The sequence below is a fragment of the Coregonus lavaretus genome, assembly GCF_964263955.1.
Source record: "Coregonus lavaretus genome assembly, chromosome: 12".
Classification (NCBI taxonomy): domain Eukaryota; kingdom Metazoa; phylum Chordata; class Actinopteri; order Salmoniformes; family Salmonidae; genus Coregonus; species Coregonus lavaretus.
The window spans coordinates 37,912,292-37,937,213 of NC_139999.1; the positions used below are offsets into that span (position 1 = coordinate 37,912,292).

General features: G+C 42.3%; 1 protein-coding gene and 1 pseudogene across 4 annotated transcripts; one reads left to right on the forward strand and one right to left on the reverse strand.

The window, feature by feature from the left end:
* Positions 1 to 144: 144 nt before the first annotated feature.
* LOC311138824 (bile acid-CoA:amino acid N-acyltransferase-like) lies at positions 145 to 10,623 on the reverse strand (annotated as a pseudogene). The gene is made up of 10 exons: positions 10,602 to 10,623; positions 4,100 to 4,317; positions 3,876 to 3,977; positions 3,419 to 3,639; positions 3,224 to 3,266; positions 3,010 to 3,090; positions 2,730 to 2,823; positions 2,331 to 2,411; positions 621 to 756; positions 145 to 257 (listed from the first exon to the last, which is right to left on the reverse strand). The product of its transcript is annotated as a bile acid-CoA:amino acid N-acyltransferase-like (transcript).
* LOC311138138 (protein SYS1 homolog) lies at positions 10,297 to 14,825 on the forward strand. 3 transcript variants are annotated; one of them, XM_084172805.1, is made up of 4 exons: positions 10,297 to 10,467; positions 11,542 to 11,800; positions 11,895 to 11,962; positions 13,605 to 14,825. In XM_084172805.1, the coding sequence occupies exons 2-4, from the start codon at positions 11,639 to 11,641 to the stop codon at positions 13,843 to 13,845; spliced, it is 471 nt and encodes a 156-aa protein (XP_084028931.1). In that variant the 5' UTR covers positions 10,297 to 10,467; positions 11,542 to 11,638; the 3' UTR covers positions 13,846 to 14,825. The 3 variants fall into 3 exon arrangements, with proteins under 3 accessions (XP_084028931.1, XP_084028932.1, XP_084028933.1); XM_084172806.1 differs by having other exon boundaries at positions 10,323 to 10,391; XM_084172807.1 differs by lacking the exons at positions 10,297 to 10,467; positions 13,605 to 14,825 and adding an exon at positions 12,217 to 12,373 and having other exon boundaries at positions 11,553 to 11,800.
* Positions 14,826 to 24,922: the final 10,097 nt, after the last annotated feature.

The following is a 24,922-nucleotide window of genomic DNA, read 5'->3' on the forward strand; positions in this document are numbered from 1 at the left end:
AATACTTACAATAATCTGTATCCTGAAAATAGTGAAAGAAAACATTGAGTCCACTTGAATTTGGACAGTTGGGTGAGCTTTGAGTCTTGCATTGTGGAGTGACCCATGTGAGATGTACCGTTCTATCCCAAAGTGGTCATAAGGCTATTTGTATTCCTTTCCCCTTAGATGACGTTCCATAAATTCCAGGGTCCTCTTCCAGGCGTCCTCTTGGGTGGCAGCATGCGGTACCAGGTGCCCTCCCCAGAGAGTGATCACTATATGGAAAAACAACAGGACAGCATGGGAAATAACCTGAAAATACTAATCGCAATGTAGTTCCCTCATTTCTGAGATACTGCATGTTAATTATAATGTCTGTTACCATTTTGTCAAATACCCTTTTTTGGAAACCCTTTAAATTTGAATGCATATGTTAGTGCTTGTAAGTGGATATATAAATGAAGAATAAAGGACTAATACATTTACTTCAAGACAAATCTTTCAAAGTATGATTATCATTTTAGGATACAATTATGACTATTTATAAAAAGGTACCACTGAAAACAAGGTCATAACTGCATGACAAACTAAATATGAAAGAGAGGTGAAGATGTGTATGGGAGGAAAGGAGGACCCACGTTTCTGTGGTTGTTTGGTCCACATGGAGGCATGTGCGTTGGGGGTGTAGGGTGGCTCAATCAGGTGACCAGCACCTGGATATGACAGGCGGGTGAACAGGTGGGATCTACCAACATCTTTAAGCTTCTTCTCAATCTGAAAACCAAGCAAATATCTGTTCATTCAACTGGTCACGACTTTTGACTTCGACATTGGAAAAGTTATTACTCAGCTATGACTAGGACACATTTGCGGCCAAATATATTGGCACCCTTGTAATTCCCAATTTCTTCTCAAATAAGTTTAAATTGAAAAAAACCGTTTGGTCTTCACACCTTGTTATTGGATTTTCAACATTGCAGAACCACATTTATTTTTGTAAAGAAAATAAAGACAAATGGCATGGAGAAAATTATTAGCACCCTGGAGCTAGTGCTTGGTTGCACAGCCTTTGGCCAAGATAACTGCAAAAGATGAGAGGAGGAGAGTGCATAGAGGCTAGAATGAATACAACATGGCTGCTATGATCAGGGGTGTATTCATTCTACCGATTCTGTTGAAAAACGTTTCTTAAACGGAAGCAAATGAAACAGGGATACAAATACCTGAATTTGTCCAACAGAAACTCTCGTTTGCAACTGTTGGACTAAGGATTACACCCTAGATAAGCTAGATGCAGGCAAGAGTGTTCAAGGCGGTATTGAATGTGTCACTGTCTGTCCATGTGTCACTGTCTGTCATTGCATTCCAGGATGCTTTTTATGTGTGTTTGGGGTTGTTGTCCTGCTGGAAGACCCACAGCCTTCAACAGAGACACAGTTTTTGGACACTGGGTCAAACATTGCACTCCAAAACACCTTGATAATCTGCTGATTTTATGTCTTGCACACATTCAAGGCCCTCAGTACCAAAGGCAGCAAAGCAACCCCACAGCATTATCGAACCTCCCCCATAATTGATTGTAGGGAGGGTTATTTTCTTTGAATGCTTTATTTGGTCGTTGGTAAACATAAGAATACCCCAATGCTGAAAGAGACACTTCTCAAAAATCGACCTAAATAAACCTACATTCTGGGGGAAATGTTCTGTGGACCAATGAAACAAAATTAGAGCGCTTTGGCAATACAGATCAGCGCTGTGTTTACTGATGACCAAATGAAGCATTCAATGAGAAGAACACCCTCCCTACAATCAAATATGGGGAAGGTTTTATAATGCTGTGGGTTTGATTTGCTGCCTCTGGTACTGGAGGCCTTGAACGACCCCAAACACACATCAAAAACCACCCAGGAATGGTTAAGAAGAGATGCTGGATTGTTCTGCAGCGGCCAGCGAAGAGTCCAGAAAACAGCAGTTGGAGGAGGGCACCCCACAAATATTGAAGAATTAGAGCAGTTTGCTGCTAAAAAGTGGGCCAAATTGCCAGTAGAAAGGTGCAGCAAGCTCAATGATGGCTACAAGAAGCGTTTGTCTGCAGTTATCTTGGCCAAATGCTGTGCAACCAAGTACCAGCTCCGGGGTGTTTACAAAAATAAAAGTGGTTCTGCAATGTCCAAATCCAATAACAATGTGTGCTGACCAAAACTTTTTTAGAAGTTATTTTAGAAGAAATAGTGTCTTATTTAAGAAAAGTGCAAGGGTGCCAATATATTTGGCCACAACTATATATACTACCATAGTATGCCATATTGTCTGTTTAATGGTAAGGAAATCCCATGAAGTAGGCCTACCTCATCTGCCTTCTCAATAGCGGCACAGCTCAAGTCATCTTCACCCACAATGTACAGTAGGGGGCAGCACAGGTTTTCAACCTGCACAGACAGAGAATATCTTTGTAGATGTACAGCTAGTCTCCCGTAGCAATACCTCCTAATCAAGTTGTTGTCACGCCTCCTTTCCTGTTAGGGAAGCCTGGTTCTTGAGAGGCTAATGTACCAGTAACCCTCAGAATAAAATTCTACATTAATTGGTACAAAAAAAAAACACTAAAGCTGCACAGGTACTCCTCACACCGATACTCTAAATAAAATATATTCTGCTCGAAAATTATTATTTTTTAAATTCTGTGCAGCCGGCTGGAGGGGGTTCTTGACCCTATCAATATTTGAGAGGGTCACTCAGGGTCGTACCTTTGCTTTGTTCTCAGGTGGGATGTTGTTGGGCGTGGACACTTCTCTGAAACTGGCGTAGCCCTGTTAATCGTAACTCCAGTGCTTCTGATCCCTATAACATAGTATAACAGTGGGTGGGATAAGAAAAAAAGCAGCATCCCTCTTTAACCAATAACACAATAGATCGAGAATTATCTAATTTAGTTCCTGTCAAGTCATCTTTTCAGGCAAGTCATCTTTTCAGGCATACTCTCATTCTCAAACCTTATTTCTGTTATATGTTTCCATGGTAACTAACCCTTCAAAGCTTTCTGTCATGCCTTCGCTGTCAGAGAGTTTGTTGAAACTTCCCATTGGATCATTGACTCAGATCACACACCTGGGCTGAGAAAGAGAAAATGAGTGAATGGGAATACCAGGTATTTCAAACCAGATGCAGTCCTACAAGGACACTCATATTACTCATCATACTAATAGGCCTTTCATATTTGATTATAGCCTTTAGTCTCTACTTTCTTATATGCCCAAATTCTGTGGCTGGGAATGGACCTGGACCTATGGAGGCAACAACAGAGGACACCAAATACCCTGAGTATTGGAATAAAGTCTCAGTCATAATAATTTGTGTAAAGACACTCTGTAATATATATTCTGCTATAATCTAAGATTCTAAATATGATTTGATATGTACAATTTAACAAAAACACCTGGGGGTAAGAACAAGGTCCCCACTACTCTGTTCTGCTGAATCTCTATTCTCTGGACGCCTGGTGCCATGTACCAATGTTCCACAGTCACTGCAGCCAGCTCCTGTTCCCCTCTCTGTCACTGCTCCTTGTTGGAACCCTGACTGGATGGAACCGGAATGTGACCCTCTAATAAGGACAACTGTGCAGAGTATGGAGTCTCAAAGTTTTTCTTCCACAGCCTGTGGGAAAATACACAGATGAAACTGTCACTATCATGGGCTTTGCATACAAACAAAGAGTGTATCCAACCACTCCTGGACCAATATATATGTAACTTTATTATTTCTATTAACTATCCCTTTAAAAAATATATTTTATGTTGATTGACTTTGTTGATCAAAAGCATTTGTCTCTGAATCATATTCAATGTGACCATGGCTTTGCACGATTTGTTAGTTATTTTCCCTATTCCCACCTCAGACCCTCTCTCTCTCTCCAGGTGCAGGCTGCAGGGCCCAGAATAGTCCCATGGGCTCACAGCCCACATAGGAACCCCCTACAGACTCATCCCTGGTCACTGTGAGGAGAAGATGAAGAGAGGGTGAGATAGTCTGAGAGGAGAGGATAATACTTCAAATAAAAACACTTTGCTGTCAGATTCCCAGCCCCTGCATACTGTAGCTCAGTCATGTGACTCACAGTTGACGACACCCCTCCCATCTGTGTTGTAGTGAGAGAGCTTTTCCCACAGGTCACCGTCCTCGTTATGCATGCAGGCACACACCGTAATAGGTGAGTGAGGGGGAGGTGACGTCCCTCTAGGGTAATCGGCTCATCTATGAGGGCGCGGTTGGGCTTGGCAGTCGAAAAGGGAGCTGGTCTACAGGTCTTCCATCTCACTTGGCCTAAGAAGCACACTGAAACAACATGGGATCAAACAAGGGATTTTGCACTCAGGTTTTTCAATGGGATCTATCCATAGGGGAGCCTGGGCAACTGAAATGTCTGACCTTTTTCAACTGTCTGACTGTGAACATCTGTATGAAAACCAAATTAAGGGAGACATAGATATGATTAAAATACAACTGTTGATGCAATATGAAAAAATGGGTGGAGGAGATTAATCATAAACCTAAATTGAGAACCTTTTGTTTGATTAAGGGTGAATTTGTGTGTGAGATATATATTATGTATAACTTACCTAAAAGCAAGTGATCGCTATGTGCACAGGTAAGATCAGGGATATTGCCTCTGCGTATTGAAACAGGTCGGTATTGTGGTGAAATGGAAGAGGAAAGACTATGTAACTATTGTGACCTCGAAGAAATAGAGAATGAAACTGATTTTATCCTCTATTGCCCTTTCTACCACGATATACGCTTGCTCTTATTCCAGACAGCACACCAGATATACCCTGGCATTATGTGGCTGAGCGATGAGGAGAAACTAAAATGTTTTTTTGTCCATTGTGTATTTCCGTTTGCGGAATATTTATATAAAGCCTGGAATAAAAGAAAAAGGGCTACCTATAATTAAATTGTAAAAATATTTAGCTTCTATGTGGTAAATGGCACGTGTGTATATAGATTGTGTTTAGTCTCTCATATTATTCTTCTCTTTGTGCCAGACTGGGTTAAAATGCCTTCTGTTTCTTTTTTTTCTGTATTTATTTATCTGTATATGTTATGTATGTATGTATGTATGTATGTATGTATGTATGTATGTATGTGTGTATGTGTGTATGTATGTATGTATGTACAGTGAGGGAAAAAAAGTATTTGATCCCCTGCTGATATTGTACGTTTGCCCACTGACAAAGAAATGATCAGTCGATAATTTTAATGGTAGGTTTATTTGAACAGTGAGAGACAGAATAACAACAAAAAAATCCAGGAAAACGCATGTCAAAAATGTTATAAATTGATTTGCATTTTAATGAGGGAAATAAGTATTTGACCCCCTCTCAATCAGAAAGATTTCTGGCTCCCAGATGTCTTTTATACAGGTAACGAGCTGAGATTAGGAGCACACTCTTAAAGGGAGTGCTCCTAATCTCAGTTTGTTACCTGTATAAAAGACACCTGTCCACAGAAGCGATCAATCAATCAGATTCCAAACTCTCCACCATGGCCAAGACCAAAGAGCTCTCCAATGATGTCAGGGACAAGATTGTAGACCTACACAAGGCTGGAATGGGCTACAAGACCATCGCCAAGCAGCTTGGTGAGAAGGTGACAACAGTTGGTGCGATTATTCGCAAATGGAAGAAACACAAAAGAACTGTCAATCTCCCTCGGCCTGGGGCTCCATGCAAGATCTCACCTCGTGGAGTTGCAATGATCATGAGAACAGTGAGGAATTAGCCCAGAACTACACAGGAGGATCTTGTCAATGATCTCAAGGCAGCTGGGACCATAGTCACCAAGAAAACAATTGGTAACACACTACGCCGTGAAGGACTGAATTCCTGCAGCGCCCGCAACGTCCCCCTGCTCAAGAAAGCATATATACAGGGCCGTCTGAAGTTTGCCAGTGAACATCTGAATGATTCAGAGGAAATCTGGGTGAAAGTGTTGTGGTCAGATGAGACCAAAATGGAGCTCTTTGGCATCAACTCAACACGCTGTGTTTGGAGGAGGAGGAATGCTGCCTATGACCCCAAGAACACCATCCCCACCGTCAAACATGGAGGTGGAAACATTATGCTTTGGGGGTGTTTTTCTGCTAAGGGGAGAGGACAACTTCACCGCATCAAAGGCATGATGGACGGGGCCATGTACCATCAAGTCTTGGGTGAGAACCTCCTTCCCTCAGCCAGGGCATTGAAAATGGGTCGTGGATGGGTATTCCAGCATGACAATGACCCAAAACACACGGCCAAGGCAACAAAGGAGTGGCTCAAGAAGAAGCACATTAAGGACCTGGAGTGGCCTAGCCAGTCTCCAGACCTTAATCCCATAGAAAATCTGTGGAAGGAGCTGAATGTTCAAATACTTATTTCCCTCATTAAAATGCAAATCAATTCATAACATTTTTTACATGCGTTTTTCTGGATTTTTTTGTTGTTATTCTGTCTCTCACTGTTCAAATAAACCTACCATTAAAATTATAGACTGATCATTTCTTTGTCAGTAGGCAAACGTACAAAATCAGCAGGGGATCAAATACTTTTTTCCCTCACTGTAGGTGTTCCTTTTGTCCAGATGGGAAAGGGCAGTGTGGAGTACGATTGAGATTGCATCATCTGTGGATCTGTTGGGACGGTATGCGAATTAGAATTGGTCTAGGGTTTCCGGGATGATGGTGTTGATGTGAGCCATGACCAGCCTTTCAAAGCACTTCATGGCTACCGACGTGAGTGCTATGGGGCGGTAGTCTTTAGGCAGGTTACCTTCGCTTTCTTGGGCACAGGGACTATGGTGGTCTGCTTGAAACATGCAGGAATTACAGACTCGGTCAGGGAGAGGTTGAAAATGTCAGTGCACGTCCTGGTAATCCGTCTGGCCCCGCGGCCTTGTGAATGTTGACCTGTTTAAAGGTCTTGCTCACATTGGCTACAGAGAGCGTGATCACAGAGTTGTCCGGAACAGCTGGTGCTCTCATGCATGCTTCAGTGTTGCTTGCCTCGAAGCGAGCATAAAGGCATTTAGCCCATCTGGTAGGCTCGCATCACTGGGCAGCTCGCGGCTGGGTTTCCCTTTGTAGTCCATAATAGTTTGCAAGCCCTGCCACATCCGACGAACGTCAGAGCCGGTGTAGTAGGATTCAATCTTAGTCCTGTATTGACGCTTTGCCTGTTTGATGGTTCGTCTGAGGGCATAGCGGGATTTCTTATGCGTCCGGATTAGTGTCCCACTCCTTGAAAGCAGCAGCTCTAGCCTTTAGCTTGGTGTGGATGTTGCCTGTAATCCATGGCTTCTGGTTGGGATATGTACATACGGTCACTGTGGTGATGACGTCGTCGATGCACTTATTGATGAAGCCGGTGACTGAGGTATACTCCTCAATACCTCCACCTGAAAAATGCCCATCATTCACCTTTTATGGTGACAATAAAGCCCCTATTTGTTGTATACTTTGGAAGTATTGGAATTAGGCTGAGGCAGTTTCTAAAAGGAAATAGCAATGGCGAACTTGATCAAATGTCTTTGGCGGTTTGATGGCAGAATGTTAAACTTTTGCAGCGACATTTGCTGTAGGCCTCGGCTATCTGACAAACAAAAAGATTCAGAAAGACAAAAACAATTTCGAATTGCTGAGGACCTGTAAACAGATCGTTTGATTATTTGTTAGTGCCTAATGTTTTGCATTGATTTTTTCTTGAACCCAGTGGCGGCTCCTGAAAAAATTCTCAGGGGGGGCAATTTTTCTGATGATTTAGGTGACCTACACACATTTTAAAAAAGATATGTCCAGCAACAACATGAAGACAGGGGCAGCATATAAGTCAATACCAGAAGCATTTATTGACTGATCTCAAAAGTGTTGGCTTACCAGGGTTGGTGGAGCCCTCAGTTTCATCTTTTTAAAATGTCTGCACACAATGTTTCGGGGCTCTCTTCAGATAATAATAATAATAATAATAATATGCCATTTAGCAGACGCTTTTATCCAAAGCGACTTACAGTCATGCGTGCATACATTTTTGTGTATGGGTGGTCCCGGGGATCGAACCCACTACCTTGGCGTTACAAGCGCAGTGCTCTACCAGCTGAGCTACAGAAAGTGGATACTCATGGATGCGCATCGCAATTGTAAAATGTCAACACAATTGGAGACACCACGTCATTGTTGGAGACATGTTATTGACAGTAAACTATTGTAGATGCGACTGCTAACTAAATAAAACATTTTAGCTGGCTAGCTAATCATCTTAGCTAAATGTGGGGCAAACAATTCAGTTATTTACCGTTAATTTGAGGGATTGGGGTGAAAGAAATCGAGTTACATAGTGATACTTTACGATATACTGTATTGACAATATCGCAATATTTTAGCGCTAGTTGGCTGTACCTGCACCAAAACACCATTATTGTTCCTTCATAGCTTGTTCTCAATCTTTTCACATTGGGAGCCAATTTGTTTTCAGCACTTTTATTTCCATGACTGATCAAAACTCGTTCTCATGGCTTTCTGATCCCTCTGCAACAGACATATGGTGCGCAATAAAATCACAGTATCGAATCGCAATACGTATAGAATCATGAGACTCGCAATGCATATATCTTATCGTGAGGTTCCTGGCAATTCCCAGCCCAAGTTCATTTGCCACAACAAATCTCTTCGCTAGCAAACGCGATGTCTTCTCCAAAACGGCAATGTGTCTCCAGCAATGTTTACTTTTTTGACGTTCTATGGCATCTCCACTTTCCAAGCATATATGACCACATGTAATATTTTGGTAAGTGATGCAAATAGTGAACTATGTAGGGCCAGGATGTAAAATATATGTAGCTGCAGCAATTTCTCTTATCTGATATGGTAAGTAATGGGGCTTAATGTATAGCTCCCTAAGAGTTTGACGAACGGGTCCGTGCACGCGATTCCAGATATCTTTACCTCTGAATAAACTGCCTTTATTATACCATATCCACCCTGTCCAAAGTCTCTACTTGGTCTCAGTTCTCCAGTAAACTTGTGATTATCAACACTAACCTCATCGTTGTGGCGGCGGACAGCTAGCCTGTATCCCTCATCCAGTTGAGTGGCAATGTCTTTTTTCGTTCGTACCAATTTTTGGAAAATCCTCGGGTGTAGGACTTTCCGCCTTTAGTAGAAACCTGTTGAATTATTAAATTTGGTCTGGGAGGTCCTAATTGTTTCGTTGCCAATTTATCTTCATTTGTTCGCCGACAAAAAGGAACTTCTTTCAAAGACACAATCGAGTTGTTACGTTCATGGTTATGTTACGTATGACGAAAGCGCGTAAGTGCAAGCCCTCAGACACCCATAGAGATTGTATTGAAAGCTCTGAAATTTGAAAAAAATAGATTTTACATGGGAGTCTATGACAGACTTCTGGGCGATTTTCAACCTGACTGAAATCGCCCCAAAAGGGGGGGTGGCCATTTGAAGCAATTGGACATTTAGTGGCAGTGTGGCACTGTGGCAGATCAGACGTCTAGATTACAACACTGATAACTACTGTTGCCGTGATATAATTGATTAGAAAAAAAATCCCTTCCTTTTCCCGTTTGGCAGTGCGTCGCCCATATCGCCCTATTGAACAGGCCGCCCCTGCTTGAACCTATATGCTGCACTGCCTGCGAATTCTGAAACATTGTCTACTTACAGTGTTAGCCATACACACTTCAATGCAAAAGATGGAACTGTCAGTTTACCTGTTTAATTATACTGTATGTTATAAAACACGTTCTCTATCTTATTCATAGGCTATTATTTGAAGTATTTTGCTCTATCTAATAGGCCCAATTAAATGAGCGATGCACATGGTATTTGTTGTAGGATACTTCGGGAATATTACATTTACATTTTAGTCATTTAGCAGACGCTCTTATCCAGAGCGACTTACAGTTAGTGAGTGCATACATTTTTCATATGAACCCATAATGGCCAGAAAGGGTGAGGAATTTATTTTGCAATGGTTATACAAATATGTATTATGTTTACAGGGCGCATCCAGTAAAGTGGGAGAAAAGGAGGAAAGAAATGTGATATCTAGGAATTTGTGTAAAAATAAGTCACAGAAGAATGAAATACACTACTGCAACTTGTAAAGGCCTTAAAACAAAATCTTAACACCAGAAGTAGTAACCTCGGCAGCCAAAAGCAGTGAAAAAAAACGGTTGTATTCAACATTTTTATTCAATAATTTTTCAAATAGCCGGATTTCCCTTCCCATTCCAGATACAACATACTTTTATTGTGAAATTAATAGTTTATAGAGGGAAATCACTTCCGGGTCGATTTTGTTGCCGTTTTCTCTTTTCTGGTATTCGTGATCAGCTCCACGTTATCTCGTAGCTTTATGGTGGGATTTAATGTCTGTTGTACTTTTGGATATCTCACTACCTAACACTCCGACCAGATATTGAATATCAGTAAAAGTAGGCGACGCTTTGTGAACTCAATAATACCTACTGCTAACAAGCCAGCTAGTTATGTTAGGTATGTTGCTAGCAACGTTAGCTAGCTAGGTTGACAGGCAGAAGATACCGACCCTACCGTTAAGCTTGTTTACACTGAGCTCGGAAAACCGCCATGGTTACATTAAGATACCATGGAGCCAGCGCAAGATATGGGGTCGGTAAAAACGTACCTCAATGCAAGGATATGATATGCCACTGTACTCCAAATTTGACCTTTATCCACACTGCTCCATGGAGAAGATGGAAATACTACTAGTGCTCCTTTGTTCAATGCAACATGCCATTCCATAATGGCTACTGGTAGCTAGCATGAGGACGAAAAGGGCAGTTTTCTGAAAAACCCGAGCAGTATTTCAATCTTCTCGGTGGATAAAGGTAACACTTGGAGTACATGGCATATGCCATCCCTGCATTGAGGTACGTTTTCCGACTCGTATCTCTCGCCAGCTCCAAAGGTGTCTTAATTGGCGGCAGGTAGCTTAGTGGGTAAGAGCGTTGTGCCAGTAACCGAAAGGTCGCTGGTTCTAATCCCCGAGCCGACTAGGTGAAAAATCTGTCGATGTGCCCTTAAGCAAGGCACTTAACCCTAATTGCTCCTGTAAGTCGCTCTGGATAAGAGCGTCTGCTAAATGACTAAAATGTAAATGTAAAAATGTTAATGTAACCACGATTGCGTTCCGACCTCAGTGCAGCTCAGTCAGTGTAAACAAGCGAAATGGTAGGGTCGGTATCTTCCGGAATGCTAGCTAGGAAGCTATCAACCAGTTGTTCACGTACTGCTAGCAAGCCAGTCAGCCAATCTAGGTCAGCTATCAAAGTTGTCAGGTAGCTATATTTTTTTAAATAAGAGGTATGTAAAACACGAGTTTGTTATGTCACATAGTTAGCTAGTTCGTTGGCAAGTAGGCCTAGCAAGGTTGTTAGCCTAGCTAGCTAACTAGAATAACGCTTATAACAGCTTATAGCTAGGTCATCATGTACTAGCTAGCTCCACTAAAATGGATCTGTGAAATGTCTGCCATTTCATTTCAGGTCTTGAATCTCTGACACCCCCTATACATCAGAGGAGTAGCCTTGCACTCATTTTCAGCTGTTCGGGGTTCCCTGTGTCCCCACCTTAAGCTTTGGAATGGGCAGTCATTTCCGCAGCTACATCTGGGACCCGGTCCTCATCTTGTCCCAGATTGTGTTGATGCAATGCATTTACTACAGCTTTCTGGGTCTGTGGCTGGCTGGAGTGGACAGTCTCGTACAAACCAACAGATCGCTGGACCAGATCTTCAGTTATGAGGTGAGTCCTCCTGGAATGTGTCCTAACTGGTTTCCTATTTATTGTCTGTTGAGTTGACAATGGACTGATTCACAACATGGCTCTATGCTTGCAGGTTCTTGGTTTTGCAACAATGCAGGGCAGACTCTCAATGATGGCATTCATCTTGAACTCGCTTACCAGGTAAGTGAATGGGCCTAAAAGCCGATTTATGCTTGATTTGGAAATGAAGTACGGAGTCTCCGTACGTGTGACGCAATTGGGAGCCTCCGTGGGACTGCGGAGGCCAAATCAAGCTCTGTATGGCGATGCCGTGCACCTCCCAAATGTTGTAACAATGCGAAGGGCTCCGTATAGCTCCACATTGACATGATTGGTTGATGGTAGGTGGGGGCGGTATGTCGTGTATAAACACAAACTTCCTTCCTTGACAACAGCTCTTCTCCTCGAAGTGCAAGAAGTATGAATGCCCTGACTTCTGCAGAGGCCGTGTTGTCCACCCACTCTGGGTGAAAGCGCGATTTGGTGATGACATTTCAATTCCTTAAGTTGTAAAATAAATTTTATGATTATTCATGTTCTGAATTGTTCAGTGGAGTCCTTCTCTAACATATCATTAACATTGTACCCAAACAGTCAGATTTCGTAACCTAATACATCCGATAATAAGCACCGAGCTCAGTTGACAGAGCGGTGCGCTTTCTCGCAGGGACTTTTGAGGATTTTACATGTTGTTGTGATCGTCTGTAAAGTTGTTTCCGCTGGTCGCAAAAAGCTAAATTAGTATGACCCGAACTGAATTAAATGTAAAAGGCTTTGAAAATTTAAAAAAACTTGCGGTGCTTCGATTTTGTGAGAAATCTTCGAAAAAGAACAGGAATTTCGCATTAATATGAAAAGCGTCTACTAAAATATGAAAATACTAAATGTCATGTGTCAAAATAGATATCTCTTACCTCTGTATTGTTTTACCTCCTCCGGATTTGAGAAGAAATATGAATTCAACTGTGAGCCTGTCAGTTTAGCCTTAATTCTCGCACAGCGTCCAGCCTAGCTGACGCAATGCTATTTTCCAGATTTTTGACCATTTATTTGTCGTCTCAATTGATTTAGTCACCTTAATCCTGGCCATCCTACAAGGGTAAAAATTCCAATAACTTTTTTAACAGATTATGATAGAGACATGAGGTTTGGACCATTTGGAGTATCTACACAATTAACATATTATTTTACCCATTTGTCAAAATATGCGTTTTTGATTGGACTCCCTAGCCTAAATCTGAGTGCTACATGTTCACTCAACACTGGTATGAAGAAGTCCAGTCATATACCATTGATGAAAGGCTGGCTTGTTATGAGGTCAATAATCCATTATGCTCTATAATAGACTAAAATCTTAAAGGGATACTTTATCTACTTCCCCAGAGTCAGATGAACTTGTGGATACCATTTTTATGTCTCTGCATGCAGTTTGAAGGAAGTTTGCTAACTAGCGCTAGAGCAATTGTTAACTAGTGTTAGCACAATGACTGGAAGCATGCTACTACATACCATAGACTTCCAGTCATTGCACTAACACTAGATAGCATTGGCTCGCAAAACTACCTCTAACTTCCTTCACACTGGACACAGAGACATACAAATGGTATCCACAAGTTAATCTGACTGGGGCCTCATTGTCAAAATCCTGAAGTATTGGTAATTTTGCCAAACTGAGCTATGAATTAAATACTTTTTTACATTTACACACATACTTTAATTGAAAGACCAACCTGTTTTGAGGCATGTTGTCCTTCATCGTGCATCTGTCTCCCTGTTTCGTTAGTGCCATGGGCCTGTGGTTCTTCATCCGTCGAGGGAAGCAGTGTCTGGACTTCACCATCACTGTGCACTTCTTCCACATGATAGGCTGTTGGATCTACAACGCCCACCTCCCGGCGGCCTTGTCCTGGTGGCTGGTCAACGTGGCCTGCATGGCTCTGATGGCCGTGATTGGAGAGTACCTGTGCATGCGGACTGAGCTCAGGGCCATCCCAGTCAACAGTGGACCTAAGTCTAACCTCTGACCTGACCCCACTCTGTGACACTGGCTTACTCCCTGTGAACTGTTCACCTACAGTTATCTGTCCAGTATGATGTGGGGTATGACATTTGTGCCCAAAGACTTGGTGGGACTGGGTAACACAGTAGTTGTATCTAGAGACAGAGATGCTTAGAGTTGGAAGATTGCACACCTCTCAATGGATTCAAGGACTTGGAGATGGACTGAAGTGGTTCTGGTTGCTGTATTTATTTGTAAAGATGTACTACACATCTAACAGTGAATGCTAACTTCTTCCTTGACCCACTGACTAAGATACCACTTTCTTTGAGACAGTTTGAAGCAGAGTTTAGTTTAAAGTGTTACAAAGATATGAATGGTTTCATAATTGTATTAAATTGTGATATTATCACATGATGAATGTAGAGAAGTGGTTGTATGAAAATGTATGCACTCACTCTGGATAAGAGCGTCTGCTAAATGACTAAAATGTAAAAATGTAAAATGTTGTCATGCACATGCTTTTCGGTTATGTCCTATCCAGTTGAGAGAGAAAAAAGTGCAGTTTTAGTTGAGCCAGTTGAATGATAAACATTGAACATGGTACAATAACAAACTAGTCATACATGTAAAGAAGAGAACCAAATATGGTGTTCTATTTTATTCCTCATTAAAGTATGTGAGCTTGAGGGTTGAACGGAATCAGCAAAGCTCAACCATACCATCAACGTTAGGAAGTTAACATGACAAGAAAGCACATGGGAGTAGGCCTACTGAGCCATGCTACGGAGCAGCAAGTATCTGATAATCATTCCTCGCTTAGCATGATCATATTGGTTTTAAAGTGTTGCGTGTATATGATGTGATGCTGTGGAGAGCAGATGGCCCCTCTCAGCCACCAGCTGTGTTATGACAGGATGCTGTCACTGTGTGTGTGCCTGACTGTGCTCGTTGGTGCCGTGACTGTAGTCTATGGTCAAATTAAACGTAAACCTACTTTAGTAAGCAGCATGCTGAGTGTTAATGGTTGTCTGCTGATTTTCAACACACTTTCTCTTTCCTTTTCATAGTCTGAAAACCAATTTTACAAAACATAACCTATCTCTGGACCTTTCACATTTTTGGATCTTAATTCTGAACTTGTGTGAGATAAGAGGTTTAATTTGAATTGCGTTGGAAATCAGGACAATGCAGTGTAATGTTTCTACACCATCTTTTTCCTCTAGCATTGGTGCTAAGGGGTTTTATATCACTAAGTTGTTGAACTCTTAACAATAAGTTGGCCCGTCTGGAGTCTTAAAGGGCAACTCTGCCACTTTTCAACATCATATTCATTATCTCCGGCACCAAACCATTGTCTACATACAGTACCAGTCAGAAGTTTGGACGCACCTACTCATTCAAGGGTTTTTCTTTATTTTTACTATTTTACACATTGTAGAAAAATAGTGAAGATGTCAAAACTATGAAATAACACATATGGAATCATGTAGTAACCAAAAAAGTGTTAAACAAATCAAAATATATTTTATATTTGAAATTCTTCAAAGTAGCCACCCTTTGCCTTGATGACAGCTTTGCACACTTGGCATTCTCTCAACCAGCTTCACCTGGAATGCTTTTCCAAAAGTCTTGAAGGAGTTCCCACATATGCTGAGCACTTGTTGGCTGCTTTTCTTTCACTATGTGGCCCAACTCATTCCAAACCATCTCAATTGGGTTGAGGTCGGGTGATTGTGGAGGCCAGGTCATCTGATGCAGCACTCCATCACTCTCCTTGGTCAAATAGCCCTTACACAGCCTGGAGGTGTGTTGGGTCATTGTCCTGTTGAAAAACAAATTATAGTCCCACTAAGCCCAAACCAGATGGGATGGCGTATCGCTGTAGAATGCTGTGGTAGCCATGCTGGTTAAGTGTGCCTTGAATTCTAAATGAATCACAGACAGTGTCACCAGCAAAGCACCCCCACACCATAACACCTCCTCCATGCTTTACGGTGGGAACTACACATGCAGAGATCATCCGTTCACCCACACCGCGTCTCACAAGGACACAGCGGTTGGAACCAAAAATCTCACATTTGGACTCCAGACCAAAGGACAAATTTCCACCAGTCTAATGTCCATTGCTCGTGTTTCTTGGCCCAAGCAGGTCTCTTCTTCTTATTGGTGTCCTTTAGTAGAGGTTTCTTTGCAACAATTCGACCATGAAGGCCTGATTCACACAGACCCCTCTGAACAGTTGATGTTGAGATGTGTCTGTGACTTGAACTCTGTGAAGCATTTATTTGGGCTGCAATTTCTGATGCTGGTAACTCTAATGAACTTATCCTCTGCAGCAGAGGTAACTCTGGGTCTTCCATTCCTGTGGCAGTCCTCATGAGAGCCAGTTTCATCATAGCATTTGATGGTTTTTGCGACTGCACTTGAAGAAACTTTAAAAGTTCTTAACATTTTCCATATTGACTGACCTTCATGTCTTAAAGTAATGATAGACTGTAATTTCTCTTTGCTTATTTGAGCTGTTCTTGCCATAATATGGACTTGGTCTTTTACCAAATAGGGCTATCTTCTGTATACTCCCCTACCTTGTCACAACACAACTGATTGGCTCAAACGCATTAAGAAGGAAAGAAGTTCCACAAATTAACGTTTAACAAGGCACACCTGTTAATTGAAATGCATTCTAGGTGACTACCTCATGAAGCTGATTGAGAGAATGCCAAGAGTGTGCAAAGCTGTCATCAAGACAAAGGGTACCTATTTGAAGAATCTCAAATATAAAATATATTCTGATTTGTTTTTTAACACTTTTTTGGTTACTACATGATTCCATATGTGTTATTTCATAGTTTGGATGTCTTCACTATTATTCTACAATGTAAAAAAATTGTAAAAATAAAGAAAAACCCTTGAATGAGTAGGTGTGTCCAAACTTTTGACTGGTAGTGCATGTTTCTATGATCTGTGGTTAAAATGAAAGGTAAAAAAAAATGCTTCTCTCTGACATCACAGGGTACAGTGAGGATTTTTTTTTTGATCCCCTGCTGATATTGTACGTTTGCCCACTGACAAAGAAATGATCAGTCTATAATTTTAATGGTAGGTTTATTTGAACAGTGAGAGACAGAATAACAACAAAAGAATCCTGAAAAACGCATGTCAAAAATGTAATAAATTGATTTGCATTTTAATGAGGGAAATAAGTATTTGACCCCCTCTCAATCAGAAAGATTTCTGGCTCCCAGGTGTCTTTTATACAGGTAACGAGCTGAGATTAGGAGCACACTCTTAAAGGGAGTGCTCCTAATCTCATCTTGTTACCTGTATAAAAGACACCTGTCCACAGAAGCAATTAATCAATCAGATTCCAAACTCTCCACCATGGCCAAGACCAAAGAGCTCTCCAAGGATGTCAGGGACAAGATTGTAGACCTACACAAGGCTGGAATGGGCTACAAGACCATCGCCAAGCAGCTTGGTGAGAAGGTGACAACAGTTGGTGCGATTATTCGCAAATGGAAGAAACACAAAAGCACTGTCAATCTCCCTCGGCCTGGGGCTCCATGCAAGATCTCACCTCGTGGAGTTGCAATGATCATGAGAACAGTGAGGAATCAGCCCAGAACTACACGGCAGGATCTTGTCAATGATCTCAAGGCAGCTGGGACCATAGTCACCAAGAAAACAATTGGTAACACACTACGCCGTGAAGGACTGAAATCCTGCAGCGCCCACAAGGTCTGCCTGCTCAAGAAAGCACATATACAGGTCCGTCTGAAGTTTGCCAATGAACATCTGAATGATTCAGAGGAGAATTGGGTGAAAGTGTTGTGGTCAGATGAGACCAAAATGGAGCTCTTTGGCATCAACTCAACTCGCCGTGTTTGGAGGAGGAGGAATGCTGCCTATGACCCCAAGAACACCATCCCCACCGTCAAACATGGAGGTGGAAACATTATGCTTTGGGGGTGTTTTTCTGCTAAGGGGACAGGACAACTTCACCGCATCAAAGGGACGATGGACGGGGCCATGGTCATTGAAAATGGGTCGTGGATGGGTATTCCAGCATGACAATTACCCAAAACACACGGCCAAGACAACAAAGGAGTGGCTCAAGAAGAAGCACATTAAGGTCCTGGAGTGGCCTAGCCAGTCTCCAGACCTTAATTCCATAGAAAATCTGTGGAGGGAGCTGAAGGTTCGAGTTGCCAAACGTCAGCCTCGAAACCTTAATGACTTGGAGAAGATCTGCAAAGAGGAGTGGGACAAAATCCCTCCTGAGATGTGTGCAAACCTGGTGGCCAACAACTAAAAAAGGTCTGACCTCTGTGATTGCCAACAAGGGTTTTGCCACCAAGTACTAAATCATGTTTTGCAGAGGGGTCAAATACTTATTTACCTCATTAAAATGCAAATCAATTTATAACATTTTTGACATGCGTTTTTCAGGATTTTGTTGTTGTTATTCTGTCTCTCACTGTTCAAATAAACCTACCATTAAAATTATAGACTGATCATGTCTTTGTCAGTGGGCAAACGTACAAAATCAGCAGGGGATCAAATACTTTTTTCCCTCACTGTAGGATTAAAAGTAAGAAAACCTTGCTCCCCACTTCACCTCGAAAAATCACTGTTTACATATTTTTTTGTTTTACTTTGACGATGTCATCAAAAATACAGTTTTCACATATGTAGATACTGGATTGGTGCTGGAGATAATTAATTAATATGAGGTTGAAAAGTGGCGGAGTTGCCATTTAAGACCAAATCCTTTGTTTTTGTTTTCAACACACAGAGTGCTTCTCTTCACATCACAGATTTTCCTTTTGTGTGACAGTGAAATATACTCAGAGATTGTCTGGGATGGTTTTTCTCAGATTGTAAACCACAACTTGTTTTTTTAACATATATTTTAAGCCCTTTATGTAATAAAGCTAATGCAATTATAATTTCCTGCAGTATTGTAAATGCATTTGTTGAAAGTTAGCTCTTGTTGTGTCAGAATGACCTTCTTGATCCAAACCAGTCAGGTTTCAAGACTGGTCATTCAACTGAGACTGCTCTTCTCTGTGTCACGGAGGCTCTCCGCACTGCTAAAGCTAACTCTCGCTCCTCTGCTCTTAACCTTCTAGACCTATCTGCTGCCTTTGATACTGTGAACCATCAGATCCTCCTCTCCACCCTCTCCGAGTTGGGCATCTCCGGCGCTTCTCACACTTGGATTGCGTCCTACCTGACAGGTCGCTCCTACCAGGTGGCGTGGCGAGAATCTGTCTCCGCACCACGTGCTCTCACCACTGGTGTCCCCCAGGGCTCAGTTCTAGGCCCTCTCCTATTCTCTCTATACACCAAGTCACTTGGCTCTGTCATATCCTCACATGGTCTCTCCTATCATTGCTACGCAGACGACACACAATTAATTTTCTCCTTTCCCCCTTCTGATAACCAGGTGGCGAATCGCATCTCTACATGTCTGGCAGACATATCAGTGTGGATGTCGGATCACCACCTCAAGCTGAACCTCGGCAAGACGGAGCTGCTCTTCCTCCCGGGGAAGGACTGCCCGCTCCATGATCTTGCCATCACGGTTGACAACTCCATTGTGTCCTCCTCCCAGAGTGCAAAGAACCTTGGCGTAACCCTGGACAACACCCTGTCGTTCTCCGCTAACATCAAAGCGGTGACCCGATCCTGCAGGTTCATGCTCTACAACATTCGCAGAGTATGACCCTACCTTACACAGAAAGCGGCACAGGTCCTAATCCAGGCACTTGTCATCTCCCGTCTGTATTACTGCAACTCGCTGTTGGCTGGGCTCCCTGCCTGTACCATTAAACCCCTACAACTTATCTAGAACGCTGCAGCCTGTCTGGTGTTCAACCTTCCCAAGTTCTCTCATGTCACCCCGCTCCTCCGCACACTCCACTAGCTTCCAGTTGAAGCTCGCATCTACTACAAAACCATGGTGCTTGCCTACGGAGCTGTGAGGGGAACGGCACCTCCTTACCTTCAGGCTCTGATCAGACCCTACACCCAAACGAGGGCGCTACGTTTATCCACCTCTGGCCTGCTAGCCCTCCTACCTCTACGGAAGCACAGTTCCCGCTCAGCCCAGTCAAAGTTATTCGCTGCTCTGGCACCCCAATGGTGGAACAAGCTTCCCCATGACGCCAGGACAGTGGAGTCACTGACCACCTTCCGGAGACACTTGAAACCCTACCTCTTTAAGGAATACCTGGAATAGTCTAACAGTAATCCTTCTACACCCCCCTCCCTCAGTGGTGATTGTCCCACTGGCTATCCTAAGTTGAATGCACCAATTTGTAAGTCGCTCTGGATAAGAGCGTCTGCTAAATGACGTAAATGTAAATGTTGTGGGTTTAATCTATTCAAATCAAATCATTTTATTTGTCACATGCGCCGAATACAACAGGTGTAGACCTTACTGTGAAATGCTTACTTACAAGCCCTTAACCAACAATGCAGTTTTAAGAAAAATAAGAGTTAAGAAAATATTTACTAAATAAACTAAAGTAAAAAAATGAAAGAGTAACAATAAAAGACAATAAGGAGGCCATATACAGCAGGCAGGGGTACCGAGTCAATGAGGGGGGGTACAGGTTAGTGGAGGTCTTTGAGGTAATATATACATGTAGGTAGGTGTAAAGTGACTATGCATAGATAATGAACAGCGAGTAGCAGCAGGGGTCAATGCAAACAGTCCAGGTAGCCATTTGATTAGCTATTCAGCAGTTTTATGGCTTGAGGGTAGAAGCTGTTAAGAAGCCTTTTGGACCTAGACTTGGCGCTCCGGTACCGCTTGCCGTGCGGTAGCAGAGAAAACAGTCTATGACTAGGGTGGTTGGAGTCTTTGGCAATTTTTAGGGCCTTCCTCTGACACCGCCTGGTATAGAGGTCCTGGATGGCAGGAAGCTTGGCCCCAGTGATGTACTGGGCCGTACGTACTACCCTCTGTAGCGCCTTGGGGTCGGAGGCCGAGCAGTTGCCATACCAGGCGGTGATGCAACCACTCAGGATGCTCTCTGGTGCAGCTGTATAACTTTTTGAGGATCCGAGGACCCATTAGACTACTAGACGATAAGCACCAAGGAAAGTCATGGAGCATCTCATTTTCTTGGACTTTGAAAAATGTCTCTGTAAGTAAGTGCAATGCTGTAGTTTCCACTTCTTCCATCACTGGAAACAATGTTAAGATCATTTATACTTTTCATCAATAACTTAGATTTGAATATTCAGTCGTTACTCGTCATCCGATTTTTATCCACCAGCACATTACTTGACAGTGCAGGAAGAAGATACATACTGCAACATGCAATACAAGCCTACTTTCTTATGATATGCATTAACGTTGACACACAGAAAAAGTGATTGTGTGCATGGTAATGTAGGATATTGTGGGTGATGTAAACTGGATTGAAGAAATGTCAGCGACGGAGGAGGCAACATAATGAGGGGCTTACACTACCACCACACATGGATGTTAGCCTCCCATGGGGGAGTCCCAGGGGCCCTGAGCCCTGCTGGACCCTCTGCCTCTCCCCCTACTCCCCCTACTCTCTCTGCGGCCAGGTGGGGGAGAACAGATGGGAGCCCACTAACGAGCGGCTGATTGGCGGCTAGGCTGTTATGTACTGGATCCAGTCCTCATTATTAGCACCTATCCACGGGACGACTAAAAAAAGAAACCGTGGTGCAAATGTGTGGGGAAGCAGGGGAGTGACATCGTATCTACAAAAACACTCTGTGCCTAGAATCTATCTGTTCTCTATGACTGTGATGGAAAATATACTGAGTATCTGAGAAGCAGCGAGTGATCTTGAAGTAGTAGATCCTCTCTGTGTGATCATGCATGTATAAAATGTCATATTTCAAACTTCATACTTTATTTCAAACACATTACTTTGCAATACAATACTTAATACAGGCTTTTTGTAAATAATGTACTCTGTAATTGGTATCTCTGAAAGACCACATACATATTGAATTCTTACATTCTGTAGTGTTTCCTGATGTATTTTTATCTGTGGTAATTCAATAATCAGTCAGTCATATATGTATAGGAATATACTTGGTGGTTATGATATCTCCCTTAAATAATGTGGTATTTTTCATGCTTTCTTTAGCTGCCGATCTCATGGAAAAGGAAAGTAGTCACTCCATAAAGTGTTTACAACACATATTGCTCATGCTTTGAGAATAGCAAAACTCATTGCTGTTTAAAAATAATAATGGACACAGATTGGGTGACAGAATGCTACCACATTCAGGAGCACAGACTAGGTGTGGAGGACAACCAGTACAAACATGCTGACGGAGGAGTATATGTCTCTTGGGAATGGATTCTAAACTGAATATCTAGCCTAATATCTAGACACAACCATGCAGAGAGATATCCATACTATAGATAATGTTGGAAAGGTACAAAAGAAAACAAGAAGAATGATCCTGTGTGGGCTGAAGTAGTGTGTGGAGATTTTGACATGCTCTCTCTGGGTCAAATCCTAACTTGAGATACATGGCTGTAGCTTGAGAGATTTGCGCAAAAGTCTGAGCACTAAGTCAGGATTCACCCCTGATTTCCTATTTGGTCAGAGCACAGTAACAGAGAACCTACAGTCGTGATCAAAAGTTTTGAGAATGTATTGGTCTTCACAAAGTTCTCTGCTTCAGTGTTATGAGATATTTTTGTCAGATGTTACTATGGTATACTGAAGTATAATTACAAGCATTCCATAAGTGTCAAAGGCTTTTATTGACAATTACATTAAGTTTATGCAAAGAGTCAATATTTGCAGTGTTGACCCTTCTTTTTCAAGACCTCTGCAATCCGCCCTGGCATGCTGTCAATTAACTTCTGGGCCACATCCTGACTGATGGCAGCCCATTCTTGCATAATCAATGCTTGGAGTTTGTCAGAATTTGTGGGTTTTTGTTTGTCCACCCGCCTCTTGAGGATCGGCCACAAGTTCTCAATGGGATTAAGGTCTGGGGAGTTTCCTGGCCATGGACCCAAAATGTCGATGTTTTGTTCCCAGAGCCACTTAGTTATCACTTTTGCCTTATGGCAAGGTGCTCCATCATGCTAGAAAAGGCATTTGTCGTAACCAAACTGTTCTTGGATGGTTGGGAGAAGTTGCTCTCGGAGGATGTGTTGGTACCATTCTTTATTCATGGCTGTGTTCTTAGGCAAAATTGTGAGTGAGCCCACTCCCTTGGCTGAGAAGCAACCCCACACATGAATGGTCTCAGGATGCTTTACTGTTGGCATAACACAGGACTGATGGTAGTGCTCACCTTGTCTTCTCCGGACAAGGTGTTTTCCGGATGCCCCAAACAATCGGAAAGGGGATTCATCAGAGAAAATGACTTTACCCCAGTCCTCAGCAGTCCAATCCCTGTACCTTTTGCAGAATTTCAGTCTGTCCCTAATGATTTTCCTGGAGAGAAGTGGCTTCTTTGCTGCCCTTCTTGACACCAGGCCATCCTCCATAAGTCTTCGCCACACCTGCCTGCTGCCATTCCTGAGCAAGCTTTGCACTGGTGGTTCCCCGATCCCGCAGCTGAATCAACTTTAGCAGACGGTCCTGGCGCTTGCTGGACTTTCTTGGGCGCCCTGACGCCTTCTTCACAACAATTGAACCTCTCTCCTTGAAGTTCTTGATGGTCCGATAAATGGTTGATTTAGGTACAATCTTACTAGCAGCAATATCCTTGCCTGTGAAGCCCTTTTTGTGCAAAGCAATGATGACGGCACGCGTCTCCTTGCAGGTAACCATGGTTAACAGAGGAAGAACAATGATTTCAAGCACCACCCTCCTTTTAAAGCTTCCAGTCTGTTATTCTAACTCAATCAGCATGACATAGTGATCTCCAGCCTTGTCCTTGTCAACACTCTCACCTGTGTTAACGAGAGAATCACTGACATGATGGCAGCTGGTCCTTTTGTGGCAGGGCTGAAATGCAGTGGAAATGTTTTTTGGGGATTAAGTTCATTTTCATGGCAAAGAGGGACTTTGCAATTAATTGCAATTCATCTGATCACTCTTCATTACATTCTGGAGTATATGCAAATTGCCATCATCAAAACTGAGGCAGCAGACTTTGTGAAAATTAGTATTTGTGTCATTCTCAAAACTTGTGACCATGACTGTATACAGTAACACTACAGTATGTTGCTATAAAACTCAATTGTTCAATTGCATATTTATATTGACTCAGTTTGATGATATATTGCAGCTGTTGACAAAATCAAATACTGTATTGCACTGAGGCATTAGGGCTAACAATGCAGGGTGGTGCCCTAGGAGAATCCTAAATTTAAAAGACGTCCTCCAGTGATTTTTTAAAATGTTTACTGTTGAAAAGATATATCCCAAGTATAAATACAGTAAAGTACACACGCTAAAGGGTAAAAAAATATGTTTTGAGCAAAATTGTGTTTTTTAGACACAACTGCAAACTTCGAGGAGTAGGGCATTTAAGGAGTTGGTCTGATGGGAATCCGTGATGTCATCGGCCTCCCCCCTTGCTTGAGCAATAGAGAACAATAGAGAACAAAAGAGGAAATGCCCACCCCCCCACTTGTGCTATGTCATGACATATCTTGACCACCTATTGAGTTGTGCCTTTAAAAAAAATGTAAATCAGGTGTTAACTGAGGTGAAAAGGAGACTGGAGTGCCACTTTAAGTCCTATATATTTTAGCTTTCATAATAAAGTATTGTCTTTATTTCTACTCAGTATGCTGTGTGTTATTGTAAGGTTCAATGTGCTTTGACGTGAACTGTGTACAGTTGTGTATAGTTGTTATGGACTAAATGATATCAAATGAATTGACAGCCAAACACTTGGACTTCCATACAGGACAGATTCATAAAACAACACTGAACATTCTCACATAACCAGAGACCATTTTTAGGTAGAATAACTATCCACAATGACTAACGGTAAATGAGTAATTTTACTGTAAAGTGCATAATAAAGCAAATAACAATATTTTCAATTAACAGCATTGCCTGACTTTAACAGCACCTACTGTCTAACAGGATGACCAAAGAAATGGTTTAACAGAGCAAAAA